Below are 17,059 nucleotides of genomic sequence, written 5' to 3'. Positions count from 1 at the left end.
CTGTTAAAACCTTAAAATCAATTCTAAAATTTATAGGAAGCCATGTAGCGACCGAAGCACTGGTGTTGTATGACCGTATTTCTTTTTTCTTGTTAAAACTTAAGCAGCTTCATTCTGGAGTAGCTGCACCCGGACTAGATGTCTTTTTGGTATTCCTGTGAGTAGCGCATAACAGTAGTCTAGCCAACTGGAAATAAAAGCATGGACAAGTTTTTCAGCGTCCTCCTGGGATAAAAAGCCCCTAAACTTTGCGATATTTCGACAATGATAAAATCTGGTTTCAATGATGCTGCTAATGTGGCTCTGGAAAGTGAGGTCAGTGTCCAGGATGACGCCAAGGTTTCTGACTTGTGTGACACTTTCCAAAGACAGTTGAGACAATTTAAAGGAGATTTTCTGTCTGATTGTCTTTGCCCTGATAACCAGGATTTCCGTCTTATCGTTATTTAACTGTAAAAAAATTGCTAGACATCCAGTTATTAATATCATTGATACATTAATGTGTGTTGATAATGTGTCACTAGGACTCAGGTTATCAGAGGACAGGGTAATATACAGTTGCGTGTCATCAGCATAATTATGGTGACACACACTGTGTTTCTTAATGAGTTGGTGCAGAGGCAACATGTACAAACTGAAAACACTGGAACACCACATGAGATGAAAAACACTAGAATCACGTCCTGTGAGGTATGATAAAAACGAGTCCAGTGCTGACCCAGATAGGCAACCCACCTCTCTTGTATTAAAATATCATGATAGGTAGTGTCAAATGCCACACTTAGATCTAATAATAATACTAAATTAAAACTAAAATAGACACTCTACCATTGTCACTATTTATCCTTAAGTAATTAATAACTTTGACCAGGGCTGTTTATGGACTAAAGTTGGCATGAAAACCGTATTGATAGAAATCCTATATTTTGTTGGTTGCCAGGTGGTCAATTAACTGCTTTTGGGTGACTTTTTTATGCATCTAGAAAATCTAGAGATCATTTCTCCATTGTTTCCCCCATGGAGACTTTGGATTTCAAGCTTTATTGATTTTACTCTCCTTAATTCATTTTTCATTCAATCTCCATTTTTCAACATATTGAGATAGTAATGGTAATGCTTTCTTTGAGCGCTGCTATTCTGTGAGGAGCTGTTATAATTCCATGGCAAGATGTATTTGTTCAGTTATGTATTCAACTTTTCCTTTGTAGTTTTATAGTATATAACAAAAGTCACTGTGCAATATCACTAAAATGTAAAATGATTCAAAACTGTATCATCTAACAATAATTTTAGTATTTTTAGGGTGATGTGTGTGGTATTTGATATTATTTGTAATTAAAAACAAACAGGTTATATAGACTAAATTGAAAATACAGGCCTCAAAGTACAACCTCAATGCAACAAAAATGAGAACACCTGTGACCACTGAAACAAAAATGATTACACCTGTGACTTCCAATTAAGACTAATTGCCTGAACAAGGTTATAAAAGAAGCTGTGAACACCACAACTTCCTCAGTTTTGGCCTCTGTTATGTCTAATGCAACATGGCTCCACATGGTAGGGAATTGTCTGAACAAGTCAGAAATCAGATAATGAGACTTCATAAAGATGGGAGAGGGTACAAGATCATCAGTAGGCTACTGAGCAGAAGCCATGACACAGTTGCAGCAGTGGGTAGGAGGTACAGGAGGACCCACACTACCAATAACAGAAAGTGCAGTGGCCATCCTCGAAAAACAATGGTACACATAATTCGGTATTTACGAAACCTTGCATTGAAAAACAGAGGGGCAAGTGCTTCTGACTTGGCACGAGGATTATCTGTGGAAAATGGTGTTTCATTGACTGCTCAGACAGTGCAAAGGACATTGCATTAAGTCAACCTCTACGGATGACATCCAAAAAGAAAACCATTTCTCACAAAATTGCACAAAACTGCATGATTAAACTTTGACAAAGAACATGAGAAGAAGCTTGATGAATATTGGCAGCATATTCTTTGGTCAGATGAAACCAAAATAAATTTGTTTGGATCAGATGGGGTCCAGCATGTTTGGCGTGGACCTAGCCAGGACTACTACATTGACTGCATAGTGCCAACTGTGAAACATGGAGGTGGGAGTGTGCTGTTATGGGGCGTCAAGAGTGCAAATGGTGTAGGGGAGATGACATTTATAGATGGCACTATGAATATAAGTTTGTATAATCAAATACTGAATGGAAAGATGACTCCCAGTCTCAAGAAGGTTGGCAGGAGAGGAATTTTCCAACATGTCAATGATCCCAAACACACTGCAAAAATCTCACAAGAGTTTTTATAGAAGAAAAAAGTGAAAACCATGACCTGGTCAAGTATGTTCTTCTGACCTGAATCCAACAGAACACCTGTAGAGTATTTTAAAGAGGAAGGCAGTGCAACAAAATCCTCTAAGCAGCTGAAAAGAAACATCTGTGAAGAATGGCAGAACATCTTTTCACAGATTTGGGCAAGACTATCGTCCTTCGAATCTTTTATCAAAAATAAAGGTGGGAATACAAAACATTTAAAACTAAAAGAATGGAGTCTCACTATTGAAAGGTGTGTTGATGTTTTTTGCAGTTGGTTCTTAAATATGAACCTTTCATTATAGTTTAATTAGTCAAACATTCTGTTTTTCAAGGGAAATGGGTATTGTCTAAAAATAAATTTGTATTAAATGGAAAGGATCTGTAATTACTTCATTTTTTAGTGATATTGACTAGGGGTGCACTTAGTTTTGTTATATACTGTACATGGTGTTTACATATAAGCCAAGAGAACAGTAGAGTCACTAAAGGTATCTTGTAGTTTTTAGCTATAAAAATGGGCTAAAGATGTAGGGATTTTTGTCAGTGTAATGAGATAATGTGGCCTCATTTTGTATACAGTGCTGCTACAGTATAACAAACAGAAATGAGTCATGCCTTCAACATAATGGCAACGTAAGTGACCTTTGTTACAGTATGTCATCTTGGCACTGAATGGCTTATAATCTCTGCTAATTACGTCTGGGTTAAGCATGTCATGCTCAGGCCCTTTTGTGCTCGGCTACGTCAGCTAGGTGACACAACCGGATTGTTACAAGCCACTCTGAGGGCTATGAAGAATGAGAGGAACCTTGCAGGAGAAATGCTCTTCAGTCACAATAGTTTTAGTACTGCTAGATGTGGTGACGCAAGCAGGGTGCCCAGGCAACTGTCATTCAGGTAGAGCAGACGCCACTGATTACACTGACAGCCTTGAGAGTCCATCGACCTTGGAAAAAAAAAAAACAGGAAAGCAATATGACTCCTCAATACAAAACATGTTCAGGCATGTATACAAAGCATACACACATCATTCGCACACACACACATAAACGCTTTGTCATCGAGCACCAGACAACATGTTGACAGAGCCTTGAGGATGAGATTTGTTCACAGTGCTGAGAAGCATTCTGAAATAATTATGATGTGTGAATCTGTACTGTAATACAAGATAAATCGCAGGGCTTACAGGGTCTAACAATAAATAAGTTCTACTCCAGAATACTGTACGTATAGTCTATAGAGGACATTTCGATACCTAAGTTAATATAAAGTTGGACACTGTATTCATAACACTGTTTCTTAAACATATAACAAAGACATGAGATATTAATTTTGTTAAGTTAACCTTGCGATACTTCTGTTCCCTGCATCTCTTTAGGATGTAGTCACGGTGACAGCTGGATCTCAGAGCTCCTACTCCTGTTCTTCCCCCTAATTTATGTCAGCTCACCTGTCAAGAAATTCCATCAAATTGCAAATCCACCTGAGATCCTGTCTTCTAATGACTCTCATTGTGCTTTACATTAGCAGCTTGCTGATTTTGCCGGAACAGAGGCATTCTAGCGTGTAGTGTATGGGATGACACTTGGGGTCAGTTACCAAGGCAACCAGAAAACCTTGCTATAGCTGCTGTTTATTCCCATCCATGCAGACGTCATAGATATCATATATGCTGCTGCCCCTCAACCTTCCCACTACCCTTTATACATGCTTGTGCATTTTTGGTGATCTTGCTTTAGATTGAGTCGAGATACAGTTTCTAAAGATTTCTTAGAAGAGAACCAATATGTAAACGTGAATTCAAAGAAAGTTTCCTGGAAAGGTTGTGATTCTAGGGAGAGAGGAGATGCTGTTCATTTTTTGCACATTCAAGTTATTACTTACAATTTTAGTCTTTTAGTCAGTGCACAGCAGGTCAGCTGAACATGCAAAAGTGTAACAAATATGTTTGTCCACAGACAAGAATACATTCAAACTATATGAGGGATATGAAGAAGGAAAGTAATAACTATTTTAATATAATATAGTTAGCTGCATTAAATGGAGTGAAATCAACAGTTGCTTATAAACCCAACACAACTAGCTACACTCAAATAACTATCTTACAGAACATTGTCTCTATTTCCTCTATTGTATAAAATTACACAATTCCTCCTAGGAAATTGTAGAACAGTAAATTAAATTAATACCTATGTTGTATAAAATAAAAGCTCTATGAGTTGGTGATGGTATGTGCGTCTGATCAGGTGTTCGGGGAAGTCGCAGAGGACAGAGCAAAATAGGCAGAGTTTTCAAAACTTCTAGCGGGACTGTAGAGCTAATGAGGGGGAACACTTTGTAAACCATATAACAAACTTAAGCTATATTTATCATTTAAACTACACATTTGCTACCTGACTGTTAAAACACCTTATATGCCTACTTGGTTAGAAATGTGTTTATAAGATAGGGCTTTCCTCTCGAGGTCCTGATACAAGTGTAAACTTATGTTGTACAATTCAAGGAATTCAGGCACATACAATATTAGCTTTTCCTCCATTTAGCCTTCCATGCCTGGCTGGCTGCCTCGCTTCTATTGGCCACATGAGTATTTGTCACAGCATGCAACACCCAAAACTTTGGGTGCAAGAAAAAGGTATCACATTTTGTCTCAATTTCCCCGGCATTTAAGAACGATACTTTTGGCTTTCCATACCCCCCACGCTTTGCTTGATACAGCGAAAAGCCATCATGGTGCAGCACAAGCCATTGGAAATCATGGGTTTCAGAGCATAGTGGTGCCGTTGTCGCATTGTATCTGAAAGGGCCTTAAAGCGCAGTGGCGCACCAGTGAACTGTGATTTCTCTACAGTGCACTGAGGTTATTTCCTTGACCACACTGGCTTAGTATCTTGGTGACTCACCATGTGCCACATTGGGAGGAGAGGCGCAGTAGAGGCTGTGGCGATGCCAATACAGCAGTGCACCGCAATCTTGTTGCCAAGAATGAGTGTGTCTCACGCCATCCGCCACTCACCTGCTCAGAGCATGTCGAAAGCTCATCGCACTTATCTTCTGTAATATTTTGTCACTTTATTCGGTGAAGGCACACCCATATAAACCTCTCCGAAATCACACAAACCGCCTTTTTCATGTTTTGCTCATCTTTACACTTTCCAGACAGTTCTTTCTGGCATAAATCCCCCCGAGACTCAATGAAGATTAAAGAGTAATTATTACCAGCGTCTGTCATCCACAAGCACAGCATCCTATATGGATGGCCTTTTTTTCACCCTGGTGACTGTCTGTAAATCTGTTTGAAGGCAGCAGGAATCTGTTCCGTCTGCAGTCTCTAATTGGAATGATGTTTCGCGTTGTCAAGGCACAATTAAGCACGCTAGCTTGTTAAACTGTGTGCAATCAGCAGACTGTTGAAGAATAACGACAGAAACCTCTGTGCTTATATGCACATCACACTTATTGGTTATGATTAATTATTCTGTACAGTTTTTAATGCAGATCAACAGGTCTGGCCAAAGTGTGGCTGGAGTTTTGCAATTTTTTACATGTGACGAGCAACATGTGATAGACATTGTTCAGTTTACATTTTAATACAAAAGTGTATTATTTTTTAAAAAAGCATTACTAGGATCATGTGTATGTTGCACCATGAAGATTAAACTAGCAACTATTTCCTTCCCAAACTATCAGCAGTTATTTTTACATGTAAAACTGTCAAATCAAACAAAAAAAATCAACATGCAAAATACTAAACCACATTTTAAATTATACTTTCATTTCATGGCACTGCAGAGGTATTTACTGCAACTGCTAATGGTTATTGTATGGCTCATTGTGATGCCGAGTTAACTATTATGCATGGAAAACATGGCAATCACTGGATCATCAGGGTGTCCAGAGAAGTGAATTCAACTTAAAAAGAGTCCTCATCTGCTCTTGGCAGCATATTTTAGCTGCTGTAATCATATTTGAAATTTTTCACATCCCGAACAGCAACGAGTTTCCTCAAACTCTGTGTTTAAAGGGGATGAAAGTAGCAAATGTGATTGGCCATGATTGCCTGCAGCCCGCTTCGCAGGGTACACTTGACTGTGATCTGCGCCACGCGCTGGGTTCTCAAAAATAGGTTCCCTAATCTAGATATTGCCATGTTGAATCTGTGCTGTGGTGAATGTTGGTGGTTATCTAGCATATAGTATATCTACATATCAAGTGTCTTCACCTTGCTTTCATTTATTTACCATTTTATTACACCTACAACTGTGTTACCAGAAAGAGAAGTGCAAGTGTGTCTATTTGGGACTTGGAGCATTGGGCACTGGGCTCAGCAGTAAAATCTGTGCTAAAATTTCCTCATCCTGGCCCTCTGGACCCATAGTGATATTGGTTGAATTGCATTCACTTGGCATGTGAGGTGTAAAATAGACATTGATTAGCTAGCTAGGATTAAAATGGGAAACCACTCGCCTCTACCCAACTCTAAGCTTCTCTCTTTTGTTCCACCTGTAACTAAATGTTTTGAATACTGACGGGGCCACAACTAATTTTCTTGGGTTTCATCCCTCTGATGTAGTTTGCACCAAAATTCAAAATTTTACCCTATCACAACTCAAAACAATCCCTTATTGGCTTGATTTACACAGGACTGACAATCCTGCATATTCACAATGGCCTGAATGACTCATTTCTTTTGTAATAAACAGTGTGGTAAAATGTGAATCATGCTACTGTATATGGGTCATCCTTTATGTAGGGCGATGAGGAGTCCAGCATGGGTCTTCCTATCAGCCCCTTCATGGACCGAGCAGCACCACAGTTGGCCAAACTCCAGGAATCGTTCATCACACACATCGTGGGACCACTGTGCAACTCGTACGACTCGGCTTACCTCATGCCTGGACGATGGGTGGAACCCAACCCAGAGGCAGAGGAGCCGGAGATCACGGAGAATGAGGAGGAGGACGAGGAGGATACTGCAGAGGAGGACACGTCCACCAGCTCAGAAGCATCACGTAAGCATTGCATCGTAGCAAACAAAGCTATAAACCTGAAGTAGTGGCACAAGAACTGGAAGTGAACAGAAATATGTGGCATAGAATACCCGGGTCATGTATGAAAGTTCCATTTATTCTCTATATTTGGATTTGATTATACAATATAATATACTGCAGGACATTTTCAGTTTTAATAGCAACAGTAAACAGTGGTTTCTCCTCTGAATCATGGAAAATATATTGGTTTAGCAGATTGTTTTAAATTAAAAATAGACTACAAAGCCTCTAGTTAGAACATACTATAAATACTTTGGACAACTCATGGTAAAGCCAAAGGGAAGAGCTTTTACAGTAAGCCTCTAAACCCCTCAGGTTTAATAAAATATAAAAACAAAATTGATATTAACAAAGTTAACAAAATTGCTTTATAACAATTATCTTAATTTCTGTACATAACACAACTAATGACAGTCAGTAATGGTCTAACGGTATCATTGGACAATAATTACACCAGGAAATGTAAAGTGATTCCACTGACCAACATTTCTGACTGCTGATTAGTTTTGTTTGAACTTGATTCCACTATTAATGTGGTACTATTTACAATTTCTAGTTTGAAGCAAAATTATAAAAGAAAAGACATCTCAAGTGTATGTAAGTGCAGCCTCAGTTAAACTGTTTAGCAGTTAGAGGCATCGGATTTCTATTTTTATTGATAATTGGCTGCAATAATAAGTTCATTTTCAGTTCATGTGTAAAATCAGTCTTCAAAGTGTTTTCAATTGAGTTTTGTTTTTCTTCCAGAGAAAGCAGGTCCCAAGAAGAGGAGGAAAGTCTTTTGCCAGATCACCCATCACCTCCTGGAGAACCATGAGATGTGGAAGAAAGTGATTGCAGAGGAGGCCCAGAAACAGGGCCAAGGATCAGAGTCTGTCCATTTAAACAATGTAGCTGAGCCAATTCTGGCTATTCATGAGGAGGAAGAGGAGCCAGGCAGCAGAGAGGAGCTGGTAGAAGGGGAGGATCCAGAGGAGGGAGTAGAGGAACCCGAGTGGCCCGTGTCTCTGCAGGAGGACTCTAAACCTACAGAGGAACTAGAGGAGGTGGACCCACAGTGAAAGAACCCATGGGAAATATGGCGTCAGTCAGGACTTGGACGTGAAGAAGTATTTCTTTTTTCTTATCCTATCAACTGACTCCTGTTTTTGCCAGCACATCACTTAGACACAACACTGTAGATGTTTGGGAAATGTGTGCCTATAAAGAAAAAAACAGGGTGGGAAAATTTGTGCTTTACACATTTTATCTGAATATTTGGTTTCACCAAACATTTAAAGGAGCTTTCCATATTGCAATACGGGATTATTCATGTACTTTGGGATACAGACTCTTGCTACTGTCAAGAGAAGAGGAAGACTGGTTACACAGACCTCAACCCCAATGTGGTAACACAGGACTGCAGAAATTTGCTGCCAATTTATACATAATTATTTTCTGAATGCAATTATATATAGACATCACAGTTACTTGTACTTGTGTTTCAATTTTAGCAAGAGTTTTTGAGGTCTCACATGGGCCATAATATGTTTTTTTATATATATATATGGATTATAAAGGGAGTCAATCAAATGAGGAACATTGGCGTATCTTTCTTCCTTTTAACTTCTGCCAAATTTAATTACTCACCCATGGGCTTTAGTATACAATCAAATATTTATAAATTTTATGTTTTACATTAGTTGCCAAATTAACTACTTTATACCATTATGTGTAGCCGTATAAGTTTAAGATAGGAGACTTAAGGCTCCTTACACTCTGTATGTATGTATGTGTGGGTGTGTGTGTGTCAGTGTGTTTAAATTAGTGCGCTCACATGCACAATTCTCCCGCAGAAAACATGAATGAATTCACAAGATTTCCTGTTATCTGTGCCATCTCTGGTCTCCAGACCTGAGGTAAAAACATGATCAGGCACCACTACCCCAAATATTGTGGTCCAGAGGCCTGCACTGATGAGGCAATAGGGTGTTATTTTAATTAACAGATTCACATTAATCGTGCTGAATACGAGACCAAAAAGGGAATGAACACAACATACTGTGTATAAACACTACAGAGGTATTTGGAAAATATAAGGGAAAGAAAACAACAGAACAGGTTACCATGCATTGATGAGACATTATAAAGAACCAGACAGCATAAACTATTAGGTGAAAATCCCCCCAAATTAATGAAATTCTACCAAGTTCTTTGAGAATAGCTATAGGAAGACTAACTAATATAATGCCCTTTTTTCTTTCTTTCCATTTTTGACTCCCTGACTATGGATTTGCGCTCTGCATGCTACATAATACTCTATACCTACTGGTCCTCATTATGTTAGCACCTGCAAATGATGCTGACCATTTACCCTCAGGAAACCCTGTTGAGATTCAAAGTAAACATCTTTATCATCAAGTTAAAAACATGCAGGAATAGAAAGCGAAGTTAGATCATGTGCAAGAAAGGCTTAGAACAAAGCTGAAGTTTATCCCACAACTCCCCCCACTTTCCTGCTTTTATAACATCTTTGCACATCAGCACAGAGAATCTGAATTCCTCCCCTGCACCTCAGGGAGACATTCATTCTTTCAGAGTCAAGAGCAGACAGTACGTGTGGGACTTCACAGTGCACCTTCTTCTGCAAGTAAAAGTCCAACCTGATAAATCACATCTGTTACAGTGATGATACACTGGGAAATTATTCAGGCGAACTTTGCTAGAAATGTTTTCCACATAAGAAGAAATCTAGTCTGAAATCTAGTCAAGGTTGATAATAGAGTGAGCTATATTGGCAAGTTTTCAACATCAACCAGTCATATCCAGTCAGGTGACCTGTCCTCAGCTCAAAATATTCTCACAATGAAAAGAGCTAAACAATTCTCTGAGGTTAACAAGCTGTCTGACGCATTTAGGAAAGATTGCTCTCTCTAGATTAAGTATTAATGACCTTTTTAGTAGTGATCAATGCTACAGTCATGATGCAGTATGTGTTATTTTATCCGTTTTACTCTTCCAAATGTCAAATTTGTCATTTGATATCACCTGTACCCCAGTGTGCTGTCACTCATACTTAATCAATTTGCCCCAAATTGGCCCTAAATATTTGTGTGCCATCACTTTTTTATGTCACAGTGTGACAAACTATAAACTAGATAAAACAATATCTAACTTTGATTCACACAATGGTTCATGGGTGTCATTTTATTGGTATTTCTCACTGTGAAACTAAAGAAAATAGTTGATTATGTAAGCTTTTAGCCCTTGTAACCTCAGACTATTAACTGTTTAAATCAAGGACGGTTTTTCCGGTTTCAAGAATTTCCAGACAAAAAAAGCATTGTTTTATAAAACATGACTCGTTCATGTGACAAGAGCAAACGGCGCTTAACATAATAACATTACTGTATATAACATGATAATAGTGTAAAGGTCCTGACCTGATGCATGAGGGTGAACAAAACGTAAAAGAATGTTTCAGTGTAGTGTATGACTTGAAGTCACATGATGGCCCTCACTTTCAACTAGAAAAAGCCACGGGATAAAGCAATTACATATCCAACTGTGCAGTAGCTCTTTTAGAATGCATAAATGTCCCTGATGAATACCCCACTTTCCTTTAATTATTCACATTTACATAGACAAAGTGTTTGAGAGACCATAAGTAGATCTTGAGTTGAATGAGAAAGGTGCTCTACGCTGAGCTGGCGAGTCTGTTTACTGTCATATATGAGTAGAGTGAGGCAATATGTAATGAATTATCCACTGCTAACTTTGTCGAGTTCTCATGACCTACATGCACATCTGAATCTCTTATGCAATGGTATCTCAACTTAGACTCCTCCATAATCTTATTTCTTTAAACTGATCTTCAATAAGCTGAGCAGCACAGATGTCATGTAGACAGGATATGATAGAGCTTTCCTGTTATTGGTGATTTCATAGTAATACACAGATGAGGAACATCATGTCCTTGTATCCTTGCACATTCTACATTAACATACTCTATTACCACACAATGTTCCTGGCTGTGGTGAATAGCGCACTACATCCATAATGGGCTGTTTACTGCTGCCGTGTCTCTGTTACTGTGTGTGCTGGAGGGAGTGGGAGGAACTCAGTCCACTGTAGCCAAGGCCACAGGAGTTGAGGGTAATTGGTTGACCCACTGATTAGAAATGCATTGGAAAGAGTAACTCATATTAGACCGGATTTGTTAGAAGCCAATGAATCAGAATAACTTCAGTTTTCTTTGGCCTCCAGTGATCATATATTAGCTCACCAATTGTATCTCATGTGCAACATGCCTGCCAATTCATCCCTAATGAGCTATAATCATCATTACAGACACAGTGGAGATTTTTAATTCAGCTTTTGAAAAAACCTGATGAGCTATCACTAGTGTTATATAGGGAAGCTATTCAATGCGATACATCGATTTTAACTGAAGAGGTCTAGAATAAGAAAAAAAAGGTTTTGTTTCTAACATTGATTCAACTTTTAGTTTCCATTTCAAGCCTCCAGGATATACAAATACATAATAACATCAACTCAAACTCTATAGATCCTGCTTTGTGAATGTATATACTGTATGCTGTGTCCAGTGTGTGTGAGAGTAAGGGAGTGTGTTTATGTCTATTTGAAATCTTCCATAGGCCTCTCTAATGTGACTCTTTGAACATTGTAAGCATTTACTGTTGAAAGAGGGGGGGTGATATCTTTACTCCCAAGTAAATGAAGGATGAAGTGACGCAGTAAGTCATTCTTCATTTCTTCTCAGATACTCAGATGAAATTGTTATTCGCTGAAGGTCCTATAGCATATTTCTCCTTGCGCTTCCTCTTTGATCTGCAAAGTGCTTAGCCTGTGGATTGGAGATCCTCACTGGCAACAGGAGCTGAACATTCATCACACGACATCTCTCATCTTTAAAGGATGAAAGGAATCTGTCCACAGTGTTAATTTGTTGGTGATCACATTATTATTTAGAGTGAACGATGTATGCATTTCGCCCCCAGTCACATCAGTTTACTCGGTTTTACTCAATACTTGCATTTGAGCTGATACGGTATATCAGTTTTGTATTTTTTATGTCTTAATTGGTTTTACTTGATTGTCATACTTATTCACACATGTAGCATAATTGTAATCATGGGAACCAAACAAGCTTTACAATTATGTAAACAAAACATGAGATGAGTATTTTTATATAGTTGACACATGATTAAATAATTAATTGCTTTCTTCTCACTAGTACCTTGCACTTATCACATGTACTAATACTTACACAAGGAAGAATATGTCCAAATACACAGTATTTGTGAAAGTAAAATAATTTCTTTGCAGGTTGATGCTCCATTTTGTACAATATACATATATGCTGTACAGTAAAGAAATTTTAAAACTACAAAAACTCTTTTAGATATACATTATTTATTTTTACCATTTTGTAATTTAGACACTATACTGTAGCTTCAATATTGCCAGACTTACTGGAAGTGCCTATTGGTATTATGTATCATACAGTGAATATATTTGAAGATCATTAGAAGTCGTCACAAACTGAAACATGTGGATGTTGTAATGTGAATACATTGAATTACAAGACTATAATTTCTGTGGTATCCCTGTGTCTGTGTTTTTTCCTCCTTTGGTCAATAATCTGGATCTGCTTTAAACGAGTCTCTGTGAGGCTGCACAGTGGTGCTATGAGCTGAACGCTAGCATGATGATGCAAAACAGGTATAATGGTTATCATATTCACCATCTTAGTTCAGTGTGTTAGCATGCTAACATTTGCAAATTAGCACTAAAAACGTACCGCTGAGGCTGATGTGAATGTCATTAGTTTTGCAGGTGTTTGGGCAAAAAACAAAGTTTTGGACAAATTTGAATTTTGACCAGATAATGAAATAAAAAGTTGAGGGATCACCAAAATGATTACAATCCTTAGGGGAACATGAATGTGTGTACCAATTCTTTTTTTATTTATTGAGACATTATTTGAGTTAATTGATAATATCCATACTGCGTTTGCAGCCCCATTTTAATCATGTTTCAAGTGTTTTATGTTCAATAGTGATAACTAATAATCAAAAATACAACATAATTGTGATTCACAATGGAAAAAGTAAATACATAAACAATAATAATAATAATAATAATAATAGGTAATTATTGAAGGAAGTGAAGAAAAAAAGAATAAAAATAAATACATACATTTTTGATTTGTTGTCAATACAGTGAAGCCAGACAACATCAATGAATCAGAAAAGACAGGTGAGATATACTATGCGTACTTACATACATATCTATTTGCACGCACACACACAACTCAGTGTAGGCATGCATATCTACAACATATCATGACATTAATAACCATCTACAAATATCTCTATTTAATGGGAATCCATCCACTAGTTGTTGAGACATTTCCCTTAAAACCACAGATGTTAGCCTCATTGTGACACTGAGGAGTTGTGGCACTAGAAGAGAGGTCAGGGGAAAATGTCTGTATCAACCAACCGACAAACAGACAAATATTGCCATCCCTAAAAATTATGCAGCATGATAAAATTTCCATATTACATTTGGCTTTCTCATTGCATAAAGAGATTGCCCGCACACTAACAAAGAACAGAAGAGGTTCCCAGGATGCAAAAGAATCAATTCCTTTCATGTGTAAAAAGTGACACAGTGAAAACATGTGAGAAAAAGTGAACATTTTGGTCAAAGGACCACCGACAGCTGAACTTACAGACCACATGATTGATGTTGTCACACAACCTGCATGGAAACCAGAGTTCATACAGAGACAATGGATACATGTGTCTGCACATACATCAGTCTAAACCTTATGTGCACTTATGTATACACAAAACATAGAAGAGCAAATAAACAGCAGTAAACCTTTAAACAAAACGAGTTACAGACAATTCCTCATTGAGACCTTGTGGATGCAGTGTTCTCATATAGAAAACCCAATTGCTTTCTGATCGAAGTTATTTTTCTAATGGACTGCTGTTCTTATTACATTTGGCTGTCACGCTTGATCAAGACTGACTTTGTGCTAACAATTGGTGAAAGTCTTAAACCTAGACAAAGCTCTATGCATCTGGTCAGGATGTTTGTGTGCCTTTAAATGCCAGTTTTAACACAGCAGAGCACTGTAATATTCATTCCACTTGGTCTTCCAGGTTTCCTTTTCTCAAGTGGCTGCAGTATCATGTAAGTAATAAATCCTTAGTTTTGATAAATAAATGTCAAATTGTTGACATGTTAAATCCATTTTGAGAGTTATTGAGACCCAAATAATGCAGGTAAATAGCTCATTATATTTAAGATTTATATAAGTTTAATTCTCAAATGCTGTACATTTTTCATACAAGTTAAATTGCTTGAAATTGTTGAACACTGATAAACCACAATTCCCTCTATAAGCACATAAGTCTGATAATGTCATATTAAAGCAGAGGGTATGAATAAAAGATGTTGCCATTTTACTTAAAATGAAATAAAATCCGATTTAATTTTTTGTACCAAATGAATAATGATTGCATTTTAATTGGTCATCCTTCGTAATATTCATATAGAAAAGAACACAGTTGTGGGGATGAATTTATAACAGGAATGACAGACAGTAGTGAATTTTTCGATCTTCAGACTGAAGCTGAAAGAAGAACATGCACATCCGTCTATACTGTCTGACAGTCAGTTGTAGTGCAGAGCTCTGACTCCAGCTTAACTCGCCATCTAAAAGGAAAACCAAAACAGAGAAAAATGTCTGTCCAGAAGGTAAGAATTATAGACACATATACTGTACATGAACATGACTATTTAATATAGAATCACATCATATTTTTCAATAAATCTTAATATAGATTACAATCAATGTTTGTTTTTATATTAATATGCTTTATTTGTACCAAACTCTGGCCATATTCCAAACTTATTTCAAAATACTGTGGCATGTCCTGGTCAAAACACATGACTGCACCAATCAAATTGATTGAGAACGACTGAAGATTCAAGATTCAACAATTTTATTGTCCCCAGAGGAATTGTTTGTGCAGCAGTAGTACAACACAAGAAATACCACATGAAACAAAGACATCAAGAAACATAGAATGCACAAAAAAAGATTAAAAACATGTAGACAAAGTATATATATGAATTGAGTGAGTGTAGGTATAGGTATCTCCTCTCTATGAAGGTCTTCACTTTAAAGTCATCATTGATCTTAGAAAAGACCACATTTTGTAAATAATGCAACAAATTACTTGTTGTCTTTGTAACAAAAACATACAATCATACACACTCCTGTTATTTGAAAGATCTTTCAGTTTAGGGTCCAGAGTATAAGTGACGTCCACTCACAGTTGAAGGAAACAAACTTATAAATAGGAGACCTGTTCGTACCATTACAATATGTCCTTGTCTATTTTAATATCTCACACATTTGAGTCTCTCTCCATATAGATTTATTTGTGCTCTCTCTTTCTATGTTGTTGTAAGGTTAGAGCAGTATCCATTACTGCCCACACTATGCTTGCGCAACAAAACATTTGGCAGCCTTGAAATAAAATAAAAGCACCGCCAACATCCTTTAGAGGTCTGCTAAACCCTGTGTAGATCATTAAGGCTATATGTTTTCTGCTTATTGTGCTTCCTCATGCCTTTTCTTTTAAATATTCAATTTAAAGACAACAAATTTTTAATGTCTATGACATTAACATAACTCTTATTTTCAGCTAGGCTACGAATATTGTGGCCATTTAAAATCAAAAAGAAAGATCATTTGGTGTAAATATTGGATTTTCAGATTTGGTTTTTGCATGATATACAGTAGAGAGGTAGCTTGATTTTTTAACTAAATTGCTGGATTGCCCAAAACACAGACATCTCTGGTTGTTTATTGTTTTCATAAACAGTTGTGAAATAATTTCTCTATAAAACTTACTATATAACAATATATATAGATATTGCAATCTAAAGTTATATTTTGACTGACCTGTTTTCAGGTACAGATGGCTTTTCTATGCTTTGTGCTTAACAACATTTTTTAAAATGGTATACAAAAGACGAATTATTACAAGCAGAGTTAAGTAGTTGCTATATGACACTTAAAAGCCCCCATAGCCTAGCTGACATACTGAATCTTGCAGGTCACAAGCTAAATAAATGGTGACATAATGTTGTTGAGTTCTTGATAGGCCGGAGGGTCAAGCAGCAGCTCACTGGTAGTCGATATCCAGCCCCTCTTTTGAGCTTTTTTGCCCACCTCAGCCAGACAATTCATATTCTCACAGGGGTTTCTTTCACTGGTCTATTAAAAAAGCTGAAACATGATGCTGGGGGTTGCTATCTATATTTTAAGATAAATGAGAATATGTTCCTGCGAATATGTATATATATATATATATATATATATATGTGTGTGTGTGTGTGTGTGTGTATATATATATATATATATATATATACACACACACACACACAGCTCTCATGAGTTTAGACTGAGATGATATGAATTTATTTTTATTGAATCTGTTAAAATGATGTATAGCTTGAATTTTCTTAAAGCACAGAAACATATTCTCATTTATCTTAAAATATAGATAGCAACCCCCAGCATCATGTTTCAGCTTTTTTAATAGACCAGTGAAAGAAACCCCTGTGAGAATATGAATTGTCTGGCT

At 37.2% G+C, this 17,059-nt stretch overlaps 1 protein-coding gene across 2 annotated transcripts in view; it reads left to right on the top strand.

The window, feature by feature from the left end:
• The window catches only part of LOC121897671 (cGMP-inhibited 3',5'-cyclic phosphodiesterase A-like), a 78,879-nt gene extending 65,898 nt beyond the window's left edge, over positions 1–12,981 (top strand). For both annotated transcript variants that reach the window (XM_042412333.1, XM_042412332.1), the window contains exons 13-14: positions 7,085–7,343; positions 8,130–12,981. In XM_042412333.1, coding sequence (XP_042268267.1) covers positions 7,085–7,343; positions 8,130–8,443 — 573 coding nt within the window. In that variant the 3' untranslated portion in view covers positions 8,444–12,981. The remainder of the gene's footprint in view (positions 1–7,084; positions 7,344–8,129) is intronic.
• Positions 12,982–17,059: the final 4,078 nt, after the last annotated feature.

The sequence above is a fragment of the Thunnus maccoyii genome, chromosome 5 (genome assembly GCF_910596095.1).
Source record: "Thunnus maccoyii chromosome 5, fThuMac1.1, whole genome shotgun sequence".
NCBI lineage: Eukaryota > Metazoa > Chordata > Actinopteri > Scombriformes > Scombridae > Thunnus > Thunnus maccoyii.
This window is presented reverse-complemented; position numbering and strand designations above follow the sequence as displayed.